This window comes from Oncorhynchus mykiss, chromosome 26, assembly GCF_057628025.1.
Source record: "Oncorhynchus mykiss isolate SJ-2025 chromosome 26, ASM5762802v1, whole genome shotgun sequence".
Classification (NCBI taxonomy): Eukaryota; Metazoa; Chordata; class Actinopteri; order Salmoniformes; family Salmonidae; genus Oncorhynchus; species Oncorhynchus mykiss.
The window spans coordinates 17,052,444-17,072,302 of record NC_143047.1 but is presented as its reverse complement, the minus strand read 5'-3'; the positions used below and the strand labels follow the sequence as shown (position 1 = coordinate 17,072,302).

At 41.9% G+C, this 19,859-nt stretch overlaps 1 protein-coding gene across 1 annotated transcript in view; it reads right to left on the bottom strand.

Annotated features, from left to right (window-relative positions):
- LOC110506485 (polypeptide N-acetylgalactosaminyltransferase 18) overlaps positions 1-19,859 on the bottom strand; it is an 84,436-nt gene that overhangs the window by 2,153 nt on the left and 62,424 nt on the right. The window contains exons 7-10 of the mRNA XM_021586128.3: positions 17,852-18,037; positions 14,291-14,428; positions 12,103-12,198; positions 4,113-4,277 (exon numbers count right to left, since the gene is read on the bottom strand). Coding sequence (XP_021441803.2) covers positions 4,113-4,277; positions 12,103-12,198; positions 14,291-14,428; positions 17,852-18,037 — 585 coding nt within the window. The remainder of the gene's footprint in view (positions 1-4,112; positions 4,278-12,102; positions 12,199-14,290; positions 14,429-17,851; positions 18,038-19,859) is intronic.

The following is a 19,859-nucleotide window of genomic DNA, read 5'->3' as shown; positions in this document are numbered from 1 at the left end:
TAAGACAAAGAAAACAAATTGAGCTACACAATGCAGTAGAACCAAAAAGTCCCTATGAACAAAGTTGTACATGTACTTTATGTTATCATTGCTGATGAATTTATTTCAGCTCATCAATTGTTAAGACTATGTATGAAATTGAAGTTGTTTCAAAATATAAAACAATAACACATTTGTTTTTCATTCTGTCATTATCATACTTTGCCAGAGGCGCATCCCAAAATATTTACGAGGCATCTACCAAGCAGCTAAAACACATATTTATTTACAGAAAATATTCATAATTTCATCCTGATTCTATTCATATTTGCAAGATTACCATCTTGCAGCAGGAAGCCTGCCAAGTAACCTCAAGGCTTCGGCATAATGTTCTTAACCTGATGTTTGGGCTATACATGGCTAAATAGCAAACATTTTCTGAGGCAGTTGAATTCCAGTGGGTCACTGAACACTTCAGAACAATTTCACACAATAAAAAATATCAGCATTACTCAGCCTTTCTCTATCTGGGAAGTCAACATCAAAAGATGCTAAAAACCAATAACCATTATAACCTTCAGGGTGCTTAAAAAGCCTGCGTTCTCTCCAGGAGAAGATGCATTACAATACGAGGCCTGAGGTTGAATTCTGTACTGGCAGAAGACCAGTCCTGTTTGCTCCCTGTGCTTGATCCTGTGGGCTGCTGCCAAATCAACATATTGACTTGCTATAGAGAGTGAGCCATTGAGCCAGAATGATAATGGTTCTGGGTTCACAGGCAGCGGTGAAAGGTTAACCAACTCTCCTGTGTTCTTTCATCTAATTGATTATTTTTTAGTTTTTTGAGTGAACAGTTTGGGAGTCTGTGTGCATGCATGTGTTTACGTGTTGTGTTACATAAGGAGATATTATGGGCTGTAGTATGGAGACACAGAGGGTTTAGGTGTAAAGAGCCCTGCTTGGGAGACAATCTTAACACGCCGATTAAACACATCTAATTAGCTTTCTGTTCAACCTCAGTGCTTTTACTGACTCGATGACATCACCTTCCCAAGTGCTTCTGGGAAGTGTTTACAGTGTGTAGGCCGACATGAGAGGTAGAAGATACACCATGTAGTAGAAAAGCACAAAGGATAGTAGAAAACAGAAGCACTTGGGAAGGTGATGTCATCGAGTCAGTGAAAGCATTGAGGATGAACAGAAAGCTAATTAGATGTGTTTAATCGGCGTGTCAAGATTGTCTCCCAAGCAGGGCTCTTTACACCTAAACCCTCTGTCTCCATAATACAGCCCACACTACAGCCACCTTAACTGCTGACAAAATCTTTACAAATACAAAACACCCACTTCTTTTCTTCTGCTTCCCAAGATACATAACAATTATTTAACTTGAGGAGAGCATGTTGAATTTCCACTATAAGGCTCTAAAGCGAAGAAAAGTCACAAAATTGTCAGGCACATTCAACCAGAGAGATTCATCGATTGCTGCTCTTCTCCTCCTCTCCACCTCGTAGAATTTAAGTGTGGTAACGCTTAAGCTAGAATGGGAATAGGAACATTCCTCCTCGCTACAGTACTGTACAACCCTATGCTTGAGTTGTATCGATGCATTTCCTTTTGAGGTAAAAAACACATTTCACACTATGTCTAGCAGAAATGTGCTCAATAATCCATGGTGTCTGACTCTATTCCTTCTTAAATTATACAATGCTAAACCAAGAAACCACCTACAGAAGAGCCATGTAGATATGTGAAACGTGAGATCAAGCATTTCAATCATTTTACACTCCAGAGCTACCTATACTTCACCCCTTTTTCTCCCCAATTTCGTAGTATCCAATTGGTAGTTACAGTCTTGTCTCATCGCTGCAACTCCCGTACGGACTCGGGAGATGCGAAGGTCGAGAGCCGTGCGTCCTCCAAAACACAACCCAACCAAGCCGCACTGCTTCTTGACACAACGCCCGCTTAACCCGGAAGCCAGCCGCACCAATGTGTTGAAGGAAACACCGTACACCTGGCCACCGTGTCAGCGTGCACTGCGCCCAGCCCGCCACAGGAGTCGCTAGTGCACAATGGGACAAGGACATCCCTGCCGACCAAATCCTCCCCTAACCTGGACGACGCTGAGGCAATTGTTAGCCGCCCCATGAGTCTCCTGGTCGTGGCCGGCTGCAATAGAGCCTGGACTCGAACCCAGAATCTCTAGTGGCACAGCTAGCACTGCAGTGCCTTAGAACGCTGCTCCACTCGGGAGGCGCCAACTAAGAATTTTACACAGTTCCATCAACAATGATCTCCCCAACATAACATCCTTCACTCATGCTGCCAAACATATCCTTGTAAAACTGACCATCCTACCAATCCTCGACTTTGGCGATGTCATTTACAAAATAGCCTCCAAAACCCTACTCAACAAATTGGATGCAGTCTATCACAGTGCAATCCGTTTTGTCACCAAAGCCCCATATACTACCCACCATTGCGACCTGTACGCTCTCGTTGGCTGGCCCTCGCTTCATACTTGTCGCCAAACCCACTGGCTCCATGTCATCTACAAGACCCTGCTAGGTAAAGTCCCCCCTTATCTCAGCTCGCTGGTCACCATAGCATCTCCCACCTGTAGCACACGCTCCTGCAGGTATATCTCTCTAGTCACCCCCAAAACCAATTCTTTCTTTGGCCGCCTCTCTTTCCAGTTCTCTGCTGCCAATGACTAGAACAAACTACAAAAATCTCTGAAACTGGAAACACTTATCTCCCTCACTAGCTTTAAGCACCAACTGTCAGAGCAGCTCACAGATTACTGCACCTGTACATAGCCCACCTATAATTTAGCCCAAACAACTACCTCTTTCCCAACTGTATTTAATTAATTTATTTATTTTGCTCCTTTGCACCCCATTATTTTTATTTCTACTTTGCACATTCTTCCATTGCAAAACTACCATTCCAGTGTTTTACTTGCTACATTGTATTTACCTTGCCACCATGTCCTTTTTTGCCTTTACCTCCCTTATCTCACCTCATTTGCTCACATTGTATATAGACTTGTTTATACTGTATTATTGACTGTATGTTTGTTTTTACTCCATGTGTAACTCTGTGTCGTTGTATCTGTCGAACTGCTTTGCTTTATCTTGGCCAGGTCGCAATTGTAAATGAGAACTTGTTCTCAACTTGCCTACCTGGTTAAATAAAGGTAAAATAAATAAAAATAAAATAAATAATCAAAGAACAATTGCATTAAGATGTAAAACTGTGCTTGGCAGCATTTCAATAAAAACCTTTGTACGGAACATACGACATGATTTCCTTCTCAGTAAGTTCACAAGGCATCACACTAATGTCAAAGCTATAGAAGCAAATAGGTTGAATCCATCATTGACAATACCTTGACTTTTAGGAGGTTAGTGACAGAGATTCAACCAATCCCGGCATATGACATACAGTACATACTACTGTATAATATGTTTTCAATGTCTCACTCCTTGTTATCATTTTTTGGAGGGGATACGGTACAGAACCTACAAGTTTCTAACTTGTGCGGGCATCCACTCAAAATAAATAAGTGATCCACCAATGGAGAGAAACATACGTCTTTATCTGAAAACAATTCCTAGAAGTTGAATTCAAGGTTAGCACCCCGCCATTTTGAGTGGATATTTTGAGCGCATACATTATGATGACACTGAACATGATCAGAACGGTTTTAATTGCACCTTCAAAACTGGGTGAAGTGGGTGACGCACTCTTCAGACCATGTTGATGTAGCCCTCATTACAGGCCACTGTGCTCAGTGAGCCAGTCCAATAATGGAGACCGAGAGAGTCATTATGATGCATTTACTGTTGTGGAGAGGTCTGTGGACCGTAAAACTCTGTTATATCTGTGACACTCCTTAATGGAGACCAATCCAATCCCACAGAGCACTGAGCCATAGATTTACGCGAATATTACCCCCTAAAATGTACCCAAGATACCTACCTCCACTGGTGCCACATTTACTAATGATCCAACTCCCTTACAACAAAGTATTAATTTAGATCATTGACTTGCCATTTTCTATCGCTTGCTGGTCTATTTTCAGTGAGCAGTCTGAGTGTGTTGGTCAGGTCTGTATGGTTTCTTACCTGAGTAAATAGCCAGTGGAGCTTCATGCGCTTGGCTGTGGCGTAGCTACACTCGATGAGGCGTGGTCGGCTGTTCACATCCACCAGGCACTTGTTGTCATCGTCATCGATGGTGGGACTGAGCACCCCTATATGTAACTGCTGAGTGCTGGTGTAGTACACATTCTGGAATGACAGAAGAGACAGCACATACATAAGCTACTGAGAGCTGGAGGCATTCAAGCATTTCACAAAATGTTGATTTGTTTTAGGCTTTTCACTAGGACTTACTTCACCCATATGGCATGTCTATTCATGCAGCTACCCTCACTGAACTGAAGCACAGGGCAGGCAATGGCATAGTTTGGGAAATGGCTTATTGTTTATTGAGAGGAGCGCTCTCCATAAACAATACAAATCAATCAGCTAGCCCAAACACTTCTAATTGCACTCTCTGATGCGGTCCTTCCAGCCCGTATTTTCTAAGGGCACTTGAGTGCCCATATTTAGCTAACAGGCCGTAAAACACCACTGGAAGGAAAAAGCATCTGTTTGAACTGAGCGGAGCAGCAGAGGTAGTTGTGTGTGCTACAGATGGCAGCTGCATCTGTGCTCGGACTCCATCGGCGTGCATATGAGGGATGAGGAGGCTTGTCTGCACATGTGGGGTAGCTAGACATGTTGGGTAGCTAGAACCCTGGGGGAGGCGGGGGAATGTAACAGCTGGAGGGGAGGGAGGACATCACAGCTGGATAGGGGTGGGGATAAAGGCGGTAGGGAGCACAGGGTTACATTAGGAGGTGTTTAGTGCTACCTTGTCGTTCGCAAACAGTTGTCATAAATACACTGTGTATGTCACCTTAAACTACCCCATCAATCATACAGGTAGAATAAATCTCTTTAGAATGACAAGGCTGCCAATGTTTTTGTATTGTATCTTTTTACATGTCTATTTTCAAAAGGATAAAGCTATGAACATTAACAACTTCATAGTTAAAAAAACACTATAACGATATGGAAGAAAATAAAACGGATTTTACAGGATCCAAACCAAACAGACTGAGTGCTCACATCCCTATCATTCAATACATTCGCTTACGCAGGATCTGTAGTACACAGAGTGACTATGACAAACAAGCCGACTGTCTGGACGAGCTTTTCAGACAGCAGGGTTACCCAGAGGAATGGCTGCATGACGCAAGGGATTATAAAAAAAACTATGACCAAGAATGACATCCTCACACCCAAATCACCCCTCCCCCCTGACCAACGAGTTCAGTGTTCCTTCAATACTCCTCACTTGGCAAACAGTTTGACCATATCATAAAAAAAACACTGGCACATCTTGAGGCCTGATTCACAAATGGAAAAGACGTTTAAAGAACCCCCGCGGGTCGTCTTTTGACGCGCCCCCAACATCAGTCAAATGGTGGTGACGTCTGATCTTCCACCGGTGCCACGTGACAACTTCCTAGACAATGTGCCGGACGGACGGTAATTACAGATGTGGCCGATGTACCCAGTGTAACTTCACGAACAATGCACACAATGTTCAATCACCCTATCATGGGCAAGGCCATTAAGATTAAGGGCATCATTACGTGTTCCACCAAAAATTTGAGACAAGGATAGCATAACACAGGAGTAATATCAGGACTCTTGATCAGGATTTCATGGATTGCTCTCTGAGATACATTGGTATCGAACATGTTAAGACTCTTAGGAGGGGGGAGATACTGATCATCTACTACTAAGAAGAGAATTGTATTGGATTCACTATTTGTCGGCCATGTCTCCTAAAGGTCTAAACCAAGAGATTGATATCAGACCCTTCCATGAATATGTCACGTAGATTTGTCCTGCCATATTGGTCTCAACTTGGTCATTTTGTAAATATATTTGATTTTTTGTAACTACTGATACCAAATTATTAGAGGTACACAAGTTGTTTTTGAAATAGGTCACTAATTATATCTATGGCCACTGCGCGTTCCGCATGTAATGGTCATTTGGGCGGGTATTCCAACAGTAATCTAATTACTGTTGCCTAGGTTTGAACTTGGACCCATTTGTATGTATATAATACTTTATGACCATATGTACAGTACTTCTGTGATTAATTATGATTGAATATGCGCAAAAGGGAATATAATTGTTTCCAGATGTAGCCATGTGTTGTGTGTGTCTGTAAGTTGATGATCATATGTATAAGTTTGTTTAAAAAAAGACGTTTTAAAAAAGGGAAAATTAAATATTATAATAAAAAAAGTGTAAACTATCCTCACTATCAGTGGGAGGTAAAGCAGGAAGAAAATGACATCAGTAGTGGTATGAAATGAAAACGGATTCTAAAAGGAGTAACAGCACTGTAACCCGACAACTATTCAACAGAGACATCTGAACAGATTTCTAACATTAATGAGTTCTTAAATTAGCCTGCTCTCGGGATGTGAGATTGGGTGTTACAGTATGTTTTCTCTGGAGCTATCTGTTAAGAAAAGTGTGCAAGGCATCTTGGGAAAGATCAGCTCCGACTGGCTTTCTTTCTTGTAAGAGATCACAGGAGATTCCTCCAGAGCTTTAATTTGTAAACCAGCGTAAACATCAATACAGGTGCAATGAGTATGAATGGTTTACCATGGAGATGTTTGAATAGGCAAGGATGACAGTGGATGCAACTTTTTGCTTCACTTTCAAGGATTAAACCACTTTTTACTACACATCTGGCTAAAAGATTACTGTAGCTCTGTTGGAATAACTTTTATAAATAACGTTGACACCTTTTGGAAACAGAAGATACTCTACAGGAATGATGGAGTCCATCTAAATCATGTTGGTACTTGGACCCTGTCCTCCCATTTCAAGGCTGTGTTGAGACAATGACATACCGGTGACCCAAGCCCTGCTCAGATAATCCCTACCATTGTGATGCTGAGTTGTCGTCGTGCTGCTGCAAATGTACAGTTTCCCAAGAGAGTTATCAGTCATAATGTAAGTAACCTAATTTATGTTCCTCTAACTCCCTTGAATGCCTCTGTCAATCCGACAGCTATTGTCAGCAGTAATCATGCGCCTAAACGAACCTGAGTTATGCTGTAAGCACTGATACGGTTTGCCCTAGTAGGAAGCCCACTGGGAGTAGTTCACCTTGCACTATCAGCTCAAATATAAACATCACTGTCATGTCTACTTCTGATAAGCCTCCCAGTAAAGCAATAAAAACAATAACGCAACACAGAAAGGTGCTGAAAATAGCCCACATTACCATACTGTATGTAGCCAAAGAAACAAGGTTGATGAAATCAATACCTTGCTAGTAACAGATAACATTCATATACTGGATCTCTGAATCACACTTGGATAATTATTTGATGATACAGTGGTAGCAATACAAAGCTATAAAATCTGCAGAAGAGACAGGAATACCAATGGGGGAGGTGTTGCTGTTTATATTTAGAGTCATATTCCTTTAAAACTTAGAAAGAATCTCATGTCAAATGCTGTTGAAGTAATATGGCTACAGGTTCAATTGCCTCACCTAATGCCTATTCTTGTGGGAAGTTTCTATAGACCACTAAGTGCTAATCGTCAGTATCTGTATAATATGTGTGAAATGCTTGATGATGTGTGTGATATCAACAGAAAGATATATTTTCTGAGTAACCTAAATATTTGACATCAAGCTGTCAACTGAAAATAAAAGCTTCAAACTAACCAGTGCCTGCAACCTGGTTCAGGTTATCAGTCAACTTACCAGGGTATCTGCTCTAAATGGAATGTAGTGATCTAAGGCGTAGGCATATCTAAGAAAACCAAAGTGTGAGCCTAATATAGCGTTTAAGAGATCATAAGAGGTTTTGTACTGATTCCTATGTTGAAGATGTAAATAATATTTACTGGTCTGTGGTTTTTAATGAGGAGCAACCAGACACTGAACTTTAATAATTTATGAAATTGCTTATTCCATTTACCATTAAGAAATGACTGTAAAAACCGCACTCAAAGAGCTGTATAAGGCCAAAAGCAAACAAGAAAATGCTCATCCAGAAGCAGCTCTTCTAGTGTCCGGGGACTTTAATGCAGGCAAACTTAAATCCGTTTTACCTCATTTCTACCAGCATGCCACATGTGCAACTAGAGGGGGAAAAAAAACTATAGACCTCCTTTACTCCACACACAGAGACCCATACAAAACTCTCCCTCGCCCTCCATTTGGCAAATCTGATCATAATTATATCCTCCTGCTTACAAGCAAAAACTAAAGCAGGGAGTACCCGTGACTCAATACGGAAGTGGTCAGATGACGCGGATGCTACACTACAGGACTGTTTTGCTAGCACAGACTGGAATATGTCCCGGTATTCATCCAATGACATTGAGGAGTATACCACCTCAGTCACCAGCTTCATCAATAAGTGCATCAACAACATCATCCCCACAGTGACCGTACGTACATATCCCAACCAGAAGCCATGGATTACAGGCAATATCCGCACCGAGCTAAAGGCTAGAGCTGCCGCTTCCAAGTAGTGGCACACTAATCCGGACACTTATGAGAAATTACGCTATGCCATCAGATGAAACGTCAAACAGGCAAAGCGTCAATACAGGACTAAGATTGAATCGTACTAAAACTGGCTCTGATGCTCGTCGGATGTGGCAGGGCTTGCAACCTATTACGGACTACAAAGGGAAACCCAGTCATGAGCTGCCCAGTGACTCGAGCCAACGGGCTAAATGCCTTTTATGCTCGCATCAAGGCAAGTAACACTGAAGCATGTATGAGAGCACCAGCTGTACACACCTCCAAGCTGTGTAAGGGCTATTTGACCAAGAAGGGGAGTGATGGAGTGCTGTATCAGATGAGCTGGCCTCCACAATCACCCGACCGCAACCCAATTGAGATGGTTTGGGATGAGTTGGACTGTAGAATGAAGGAAAAGCAACCAACAAGTCCTCAGCATGTGGAAACTCCTTCAAGACAGTTGGAAAAGCATTCCAGGTGAAGCTGGTTGAGAGAATGCCAAGAGTGTTCAAGGCTGTCATCAAGGCAAAGGGTGGCTACTTTGAAGAATCAAAAATCTAAAATATATTTTGATTTGTTGAACACTTTTCTTGTAACTACATGATTCCATATGTGTTATTTCATAGTTTTGATGTCTTCACTATTATCCTACAATGTAGAAAATAGTACAAATAAAGAAAAACCTTTGAATGAGTAGGTGTGTCCAAAATGTTGACTGGTACTGTATGTGTTATGGCTTTACATCATCTTTAATTAAAGCCTCTCCCACATAGTCCAGGTAGAGTCGCGAATACCCCAGGGCAGCTGTCTAGGCCACTTACCTTTTTCAATTTTCACTAATGACCTGCCACTGGCACTGAGTTAAGCCTGTGTGTCTGCTGATGACTGAACATTATACATGTCAGATACCACAGCAAGTGAAATCACTGCAACACTTAAAGAGCTGCAGCCAGTTTTAGAATGGGTGGCAAGTAATATGCTAGTCATAAATATTTCAAAAACTAAAAGCATTGTATTTGGGACAAATCATTCACTAAACCCTAAACCTCAACTATATCTTGTAATGAATAATGTGGAAATTGAGTTACAAATTTTTTCAGTTGCAAATTACAGTTGGCCCGCAACAGAGCAGCACAGCTGGCCCTTTCGTGTTCACAGAGAGCTAACATCAATGACATGCATGTCAATCTCTCCTGGCTCAATGTAGTGGAGAGATGACTGCATCACTACTTGTCTTTGTGAGAGGTATTGACATGTTGAAAGCACCGAGCTGTCTGTTTAAACGACTAGCACATAGCTCAGACACCCATACATACCCCACAAGAGATGCAACCATGGGTCTCTTCACAGTCCCCAAGTCCAGAACAGACTCTATAGAGTCATAACTACATGGAACTCTATTCCACATCAAGTAACTCAAGCGAGTAGTAAAATCCAATTTGAAACGGATAAAACTATCACATGCACTCCACACATGTACAATGTAATGTTGTAATTATGTTGTATTGTGGTATTATACATTTTGTATTGTAGATATGTAGTGGTAGAGTAGTGGTGTAATAATGTGCTGTATGATGTACTGTTTTTTTGTGTGATGTAACTGCCTTAATCTTGTTTGGATCCCATTGGCTCACAGCGAAAACGTTACCTTATTCAAACAAATGTTTTGTTGTCTGTTTTAGTCAAGTACAAAACTACATTTAAGAAAAGTACATGTCTAAAGATGACTTTTCAATATTGCCTGTTCGCTAGTGTTCTCACTACTTAGAAAAACACATTATAAGACTTCCCTCCATCCCCTTTTTATGACGGTGCTAGCAGCCACTAGTGCTAGCTAGCTAGTTACTAATGACCGAAACATTAACCTAGCCAAGACCAACAACACAAAGAAATAGACTATACAGCTATAAGTAGTGAGTGGAGTTACAAACAGACTGTACTTAACAAGTTAAATGTTTTTTTCGATCTTGCCCCTGTAGGTCTACAGACCTAAGTGGAGTCCTGCTGTGCACGAAAAAAAAAGGAAAAAAAAAAAGAAATCAATATAACTTTTCTGATCCAGGCCAAATTATGCAACAATATTATTATCTTGAATATATCCAATTAAATGTCAATACAAAACCTATAAAAAAAAACGAAAAGAATTTAGCATTTGCTGCCCTTCCAGCTGTAGAGTTTGTAGCTTTAGTTGGCTAAGTGAGAAGACATTAGCCAGCCTGCATAGCAACCATTTTTTTAGGCATAGCAACCAAGTATTTTGTTTTTTGTGCTCAGATGGAGGGTTTAAATAGTATGAATTTACTAAATGATGTGCAGAATGCATTAGAGGCATCATCACAAGAATATGTCAATTAAGTGACATTGCAGATTTTGTGATTGGACAGTGAGCATTCCAGGCATTGTCCTTGACCCTGTTTCACACTGGCTATTTTGGCACTGTGTTTTCTGGGGCTAGCCCCGAAAAGTCAATGCTAACCTTAAATGACTGAGCAGGGCCAGCTAGGCCTGGGCTAAGGTTGGTGCTAGCCCACTTTAGGATGTGCAAGTGTAAAGACTTGCTTAAGCCCGGGCTAAAATCTCACCTTCTGCAAACTTGAGAGAAGTCTATTCAGAAACAATAGAACCAAATCTCTAAAAAGAAATGACTGCTGTGCATATTTATGGCCGAAAAATATACAACTAGGTAGCCGTTGTAGAAAGTTATTTTAGTTTCCATTTTGGTTTTGGCTTAACATTTACATAGTCCAAGGTATTTCAGTTTTCAAAACATTATGGAAATTGTTAGAGAAGGTGAGGCTGATAGTGCAGAGGCAGCAGTTGTGCTGAGATAGGACTGTATCAGGCTGCCAGCCTGACCCAGATAGAAACAGTGTCAGGGGATGCTCTCCATCTCAACAGCACTGTAGTGGCTTCCTGGAATTATCTACTAATGCCTGTCTGGAAACCGGGAAAGTATACCTTTTATAAAAAACTATTGGATTCCGTTTTTTTTTTCTCTCTCTCTCTCTCTCTGATGATAACGAATACAAACACAAAGTGAAGAAAGAGACAAGTTTTGTCTAATCTCTGAGGAAGCTTCCTGTAAGTTTACTCCTTCCTGCAGACTTGTCACTTTTGAAGTAGAAACTATCTACAAATGGATTCCACTTTGCATTCTGTCAATACAACACAAATGCAGCTTAGGCTGAAGTTCAGAAACATAAAGCCCATGGTGGATGGGGGCCCTTGGCAGCGAGGTGAATGATAAGTGGAGTCCTGCTGGTCAGCTGGTAGATCATGACGGCTGCTGCCATTACTAAGCCATAAAAGCGACGGGTTGTACTGTAGCAGAGTCGTGGACTGCACTTCATTGATAAGCCTCATGCAAGATAAGAAAGGGTCAAAAGGAGGGATAAGAAAAGGCGGACTATACACGTGGGAGATTTGACAGAGACAGAAATGATGTAGCAGCGATGTGGGCTGAAGAGGGCTCGAGGGGGTTCTAACCTGAGGTGTCATCCCATGACAGAGGTACAGGATGGGGACATTGTCGGTGTCCGGTCCCTGGTCCAGACACAGGTCACTCTTCAGAGAGTTCTTCAGCTGAGGGAGGACATGCACACAAAGGGAGTCATAATTTGATATGTCACTCAATCGTCTAGTTCAGGGAGAGGTTAGCTGTGTGACAGAGAATCAATGAGACCTTGAATTGATTACATTCCCACCTATCACAACGCCATATTTAATCAAACCAGAGAGCAGGTTTCTGGTATAACTTCAAAACAACACATGGAGAGAACACTTTCTGTTCTTAGCAGAACAACATGACATAAAACATAAATGGGATTTTTAATTCAAACATGAAGCCTTGTGTTTGCACAGTTATTTCAATCTGTAGCAACATTTATTTTAAAGATCTAATCAACAAGTTTGTGTGAGGAGAGGGGAGGTACTCTTGAGACTGGGATTGGTGGCTGGGAGGATTAAGATGTGTTTGCCTTGCTGTCCGTGAGGACAGGATTAGGTACGGATATGACATTACAAGGACACAGCCAGAGACTGTGCCTGTCAACTCCCCACTGGCACAGGAAATGTCTCATTCTGTCTGCTGATCATTAAAAAGCCAGGCAGGGAGTGAACATGATGGAATAAAGTCTAACAGACAATGTATTAAAAATTTCACTGACAATTATAACGTGCAAGGTTCATGTATGAGTGAATAAAACCTGGGGCTGCTTGTCAGTGTGGTGTGTAGCATAACCTTTGACCTGAAATGCTGTGCTGAACACAGTCTGCATTCTGGATAACGAATTATCTGACAAAAATGATTGACAAGTTCATGAAATGCACCTAGCAAATGCAGTGTAATGAGGATATGCTATTTTCGAACCCACTTACTCCTTGAATTAATTTTAATAAGGCTGACCTATTTTCCTCTCTGTATCTTTCTACCTTTCATAATAAATGGAAATACAGAGAAGGAAACCAACCATAAAATGAAGACTGTACTCCAATGAGACCACTTTTTGGGTGTGTCACTGTAGATTCAGGCATATTGCACTGATGCACTGTGGCCACACAGAAATAAAACTGTTTGTGTTGAACATGAATTGCTAATATAAATACCGCCAGCGTGCCCTCATGGCCAGAATACAAATTCAGAAACTTTTGTCTAGCATTGCTGAGAATTCCATTTGCCACACAGGCAGATCTCTGTGAGAGGAGGTGATGTAAAACAAGCTCTGCTCACCAGCCCCACCACTGCACAACAATATGTGCATACTCAGTGGTATACCCTCATGAATACACATTTCACTGTTTCTTACACGACAGTGCACAATGCTCTGTTCGTGTGTGCATAGACTACACAATAGACAACCTTTTATATACTATGTATACCAAACAATATTGAGTTGTGTGTGTACCCCCCCTTGCCCTCAGAACAGCCTCAATTTGTCGGGGCATGGACTCTACAAGGTGTCGAAAGCGTTCCACAGGGATGCTGGCCCATGTCGATTCCAATGCTTAACACAGTTGTGTCAAGTTGGCTGGATGTCCTTTGGGTGGTTGACCATTCTTGATACACACAGGAAACTATTGAGCGTCAAAAACCCAGCAGCGTTTCAGTTCTTGACACAAACCGGTGCGCCTGGCACCTACTACCATACCCCGTTCAAAGGCACTTAAATCTTTTGTCTTGCCCATTCATCCTCTGAATGGCACACATACGCAATCTGTCCCAATTGTCTCAAGGCTTAAAAATCATTCTTTAACCTGTCTCATCCTGTTCATCTGCACTGATTGAAGTGGATTTAACAAGTAATATCAATAAGGGATCATAGCTTTCGCCTGGATTCACCTGGTCAGTCCATGTAATGGAAAGAGGCTTCTGTTTTCTCCCAGAGTCTGAGTTCCTGCACCTTTTCCACATCATGCCCACATCATGTACAAGCTTTAGCGTGCCAACCCTGGCAGTGCACACAAAGACTGAGGCTATGGTAGGCATGTCTACATGTTTCAGAGCCAAACTGCCACAGAAATGCATCTCTCTGTGAAATGAATGTATTCCTAACTGCAGTCATCCAAATCGTAACTCAATGGATGATTATTTGTTCAGGCATGGACCGCATGGTTTGTTCTGTGGAGACTTTACTTGACATCGCATTTCCATGTTTGCAGAGGGCATGTTGCTTACCACTCCATATGCAATGGTGTCTGTGTACATCCTCATCTCTGGGTAGATGTTGACCAGGTACCACCGAAACGTCTTACAGTGGAGCCTCTTCCTCAGGGCCTTCCTCTCAGAGATATCTCCAATGTCTATTCCTGAGTCCTGCACACACACACACACACACACACACACACACACACACACACACACACACACACACACACACACACATGCAAACACAGAGCTAAACAGTTCGGCAGTGATTGCTGTAAAGATACAAATGCATAAAGGTATCGTGCATAGGAAAGGACATATGTGCCAAGCTCTTAGGTGGAAAAAGGAATCAGATTCCCAGTTTCCCTGATTTCAGAGAGGCAAGACTCACTGAGGAATAGTTAAGTCCGTTTCAATGTGACATAACTCCTGCGAGCCCTTCATGTTCCCTGTATAAAGAACTGCAGGACTAAGTGACTGACTTCAACATCATCTGCCATTTCCTCTGAGTCCTCACGCTGCCACAGTCACACTCTGGTCCAAACTTCCTTCTGCAGCAAGCTGCCGCTCCTGTCCACTCTACCCTAATTATCTTAATTGCTGCCTCGCTGACAAACTTAAAAGCTGAAGCAGACCTGATAGATCCAACATCAACTGCAATGGAGGCAACTTGCAGCCGACTGAGATACGATAAATGGACTGACGAGAGTCTAATAGACAAAACAGCAACAGCTGTGACTTGAAATAAAGTAGGTTTCTAATACGTTTGGACAAAATAAATTCACGAGACTAATCCTGAGACCAAATTTCCCTCCAAGCTTGTTGAGTAGAATTGCAGAACTCAGTTTATCGATATCAATTTAGAGATTTGCCTGCTGATGCTCATCTATTTGAAAGGAGTTTTTACATAATTGTGAGTATTGAGTGCAAACAAGAAAACTATTAAGCATCTAATCAACTCAGCCTTTGTTCAAAGAAACACCAGGCATCCCTGCTAATGTACTACAACATCTATATGTTACACAGTTGAAGTCAGAAGTTTACATACACCTTAGCCAAATACATTTAAACTCAGTTTTTCACAATCCTGACATTTAATCCTGGTTAAAAAAAAATGCCCCGTCTTAGGTCAGTTAGGATCACCACTTTATTTTCTGAATGTTTAATGTCAGAATAATAGTAGAGAGAATTATATTTCATTTTTATTTCTTTCATCACATTCTCAGTGGGTCAGAAGTTTACATATACTCGATTAGTATTTGGTAGCATTGCCTTTAAATTGTTTAACTTGGGTCAAACGTTTTGAGTAGCCTTCCACAAGCTTCCCACAATAAGTTGGGTGAATTTTGGCCCATTCCTCCCAACAGAACTGGTGTAACTGAGTCAGGTTTGTAGGCCTCCTTGCTGACACACACTTTTTCAGTTCTGCCCACAAATTCTCTGTAGGGTTGAGGTCAGGGCTTTGTGATGGCCACTCCAATACCTTGACGTTATTGTCCTTAAGCCATTTTGCCATAACTTCGGAATTATGCTTAGGGTCATTGTCCATTTGGAAGACCCATTTGCGACCAAGCTTTAACTTATGATGTCTTGAGATGTTGCTTCAATATAAACACATAATTTTCCTTCTCATTGTAAAGGCCGTTGTTGGTGGAAGAAGGTGAGGACCAAGGTGCAGCGTGGTATGTATCCATATTTATTAGAATGAACACGGAAATAACCAAAATAACAAAGAGAAACGACCAAAAACAGTTCTGGCTGGTGCAGACACAACAGACAACAGAAAATAATCACCCACGAAACACAATAGAAAACAGGCTACCTAAATATGGTTCTCAATCAGGGACAACGATTGACAGCTGACTCTGATTGAGAACCATACCAGGCCAAACACAGAAATAGCAAATCATAGAAAAACTAACATAGACAACCCACCCAACTCACGCCCTGACCATACTAAAACAAAGACATAACAAAAGAACTAAGGTCAGAACATGACACTCATGATGTCATCTATTTTGTATAGTGCACCATTCCCTCCTGCAGCAAAGCATCCCCACAACATGATGCTGCCACCCCTGTGCTTCATGGTTGGGATGATGTTCTTTGGCTTGCAAGCCTCCCCCTTTTCCTTTAACGATGGTCATTATGGCCAAACATTTCTATTTTTGTTTCATCAGACCAGAGGACATTTCTCCAAAAAGTATGATCTTTGTCCCCATGTGCAGTTGCAAACCGTAGTCTGGCTTTTGTATGGCGGTTTTGGAGCAGTGGCTTCTTCCTTGCAGAGCAGCCTTTCAGGTTGTCAATATAGGACTTGTTTTACTGTGGATATAGATACTTTTTTTACCTGTTTCCTCCAGCATCTTCACAAGGTCCTTTGCTGTTGTTCTAGGATTGAGTTGCACTTTTTGCACCAAAGTACGTTCCTCTCTAGGAGACTGAACGAGTCTCCTTCCTAAGCGGTATGACGGCTGTGTTGTCCCATGGTGTTTATATTTGCATACTATTGTTTGTACATATGAACGTGGTCCCTTCAGGCGTTTGGAAATTGCTCCCAAGGATGAACCAGACTTGTGGAGGTCCACAATTTTTGTCTGAGTTCTTGGCTGATTTCTTTTGATTTTCCCATGATGTCACGCAAATAGGCACTGAGTTTGAAGGTAGGCCTTGAAATACATCCACAGGCACACCTCCAATTGACTGATGATGTCAATTAGCCTATCAGAAGCTTCTAAAGCCATGACATAATTTTCTGGAATTTTCCAAGCTGTTTGAAGGCACAGTCAACTTATTGTGAGTAAACTTCTGACCCACTGGAATTGTGGGTCAGAGTAGATGTCCTAAACGACTTGGCAAAACTATAGTTTGTCCACAACAAATTTGTGGAGTGGTTGAAAAACGAGTTAATGACTCCAACTTAAGTGTTTGTAAACTTCCGACTTCCGTCTTCTTCACAATACAGGTGTAGGATCTTAATTTGAACCAGTTAACTACAGCAGTAAAATAATCCTTCTGCAACAGTTAATTTGAAGAATTTATTTTTTATTTAACTAGGCAAGTCAGTTAATAACACATTCTTATTTACAATGACAGCCTAGGAACAGTGGGTTAACTACCTTGTTCAGGGGCAGAACAACAGATTGTTACCTTGTCAGCTCGGGGATTCAATCTGGTAACTCTTCGGTTACTGTTCCAACAGCTTTAACCACTAGGCTACCTGCCGCCCACAAGGCTACCTGCCGATTTATGTGGTTTATAATTTATAATTTTGTTTAGGGGTTGATACATTTTTGATAAGGGAAAATTAAGTCTGACATTTCAAAGTGGAATTTACAAACTTCGGAAGCCTTTTAAACCTCAAATACTCTACAAGTTTAAAATGTCCTGCATTGTAGGAAAATTCTCCTGGGTGATCAAATTAAGATCCTAAACCTGTACACTAACGCACTACACATCACTCTTTATTTACAAATTACCACTAGCGAGACAATATTCCCCACCCTGACCACTTGCCCACCCTCCATTAGACATGGTTCAGTAGACATGTTTCAGTAGACCACATCCAGTTAGCAGCTGTCAGACTCTCACCTCCTGGGGGATGTTCCAGGCCATGTAGACATGGCTCTTAAACTCGTCCATCCAGACCTCCGCCACCCTCAGGGCGTTCCTCCTCACGTGAGACGTCAGATCCTCAGTGTAGGGCTTGTGGGCACGCTCTATATGGGCGATACGGGCACAGGGCAGGACTTCCACACTGCCCCCACACTGCCACACCTGGTGTCACACATAAAAAGACAGAGGGAACAACTTGGTTAATCATCAGTTGTGCTAAAATCATGTTGCCAGGCAAGAAAAGACCCAGAGCAGATCTAGAGCTCTAGAGGGTGCTCCAGGAGATAGACTCAGATCTGAAGCCTCTTACTCTGAGGCTGACAAGGCTACATAAGCGCCACCTCTCTACTTGATCCAAAAAGCCTGTCAGATCCAACCAGGAAGAAAACCTGGAGACACCGCTCCTTGGTCCAGATAATACCTCACAGTACTGAGGGTGCCAGAAGCCTCATCAAAAAGGAGCACCATGTTTTCACTGACATCTGACATGCTGTGTCTGACTTAGTGGGGTAACAGTTTTAATTGCTGATGTGAGATGACATTTGGAGTCCCAGTGCTTTATGCTTAATGTCATGATTAATGGCTGCTAGGAGAGCGAGAGGGAGAGAGATAGAGACACACACAGCAAAAGCGAGAGAGGGAGAAAGAGAGTGTGTGAGAGAATGAGAAAAAGGGAGAAGGAGAATTCAGAGTATGTCAGTAACAACATTCCTACAGTATGGCCATATATCCTGCTCTTTCTTAAATCTAGTGTAATGCTGTGAATCACTGTTGTGATAAAACTGTCTGCTCTTTGTCCCCTGTGGCTCTGTATATCTGTGCTCTGCCTGCTTTTATCTCTCTGCTCCGGCCCTGAAGAGCTCATAGCCTCCAGCCAGGAGCCTCTCTCCTCTCGACTCCCTAACACAGCACAGCACTAACTGACATCCAACCGAGCTCCAACGGGCTAACATTCCATCCTGAGAATTCCTGCACACCGACATTCATTCCACATCTCCTCTTGTCAGGTTCAACGCGCAAAAATTCACTACAAAGCTCTGATGTTCTTCCAGAGTTCTTCCAGAGTTTCTGGAGAGGTAATGCTCATTCCACAATGTTAGCATTTTCCTACATTGCTGCCCACAGCACTGCCTGAACTGGCATGGAGAGTAGATCCGCCTCAGCTGTCTGCAAGGAGTTTTCCTTCCTCTGTCTACCTATAGCACTCAGGGACAGCCACAGAAAGCTCTAAATCAAATCAAATTGTATTTGTCACATACACATGGTTAGCAGATGTTAATGTGAGTGTAGCGAAATGCTTGTGCTTCTAGTTCTGACAATGCAGTAATAACCAACAAGTAATCTAGCTAACAATTCCAAAAACTACTACCTTATAGACACAAGTGTAAGGGGATAAAGAATATGTACATAAAGATATATGAATGAGTGATGGTACAGAGCGGCATAGGCAAGATACAGTAGATGGTATTGAGTACAGTATATACATATGAGATGAGTATGTAAACAAAGCGGCATAGTTAAAGTGGCTAGTGATACATGTATTACATAAAGATGCAGTAGATGATATAGAGTACAGTATATACGTATACATATGAGATGAATAATATAGGGTATGTAAACATTATATTAGGTAGCATTGTTTAAAGTGGCTAGTGATATATTTGACATCATTTCCCATCAATTCCCATTATTAAAGTGGCTGGAGTTGAGTCAGTGTGCTGGCAGCAGCCACTCAATGTTAGTGGTGGCTGTTTAACAGTCTGATGGCCTTGAGATAGAAGCTGTTTTTCAGTCTCTCGGCCCCAGCTTTGATGCACCTGTACTGACCTCGCCTTCTCTAAGTCGTCTATCAGGGGATACGAAGCAGGACACATACATACATGCACACACACAGACAGACCCAGAAAGAGAAACAAGAGCACACAGAACAACACACAATTACAGACCACAACAGTCAGACTACAGCGTTAGAGGAGTGATACAG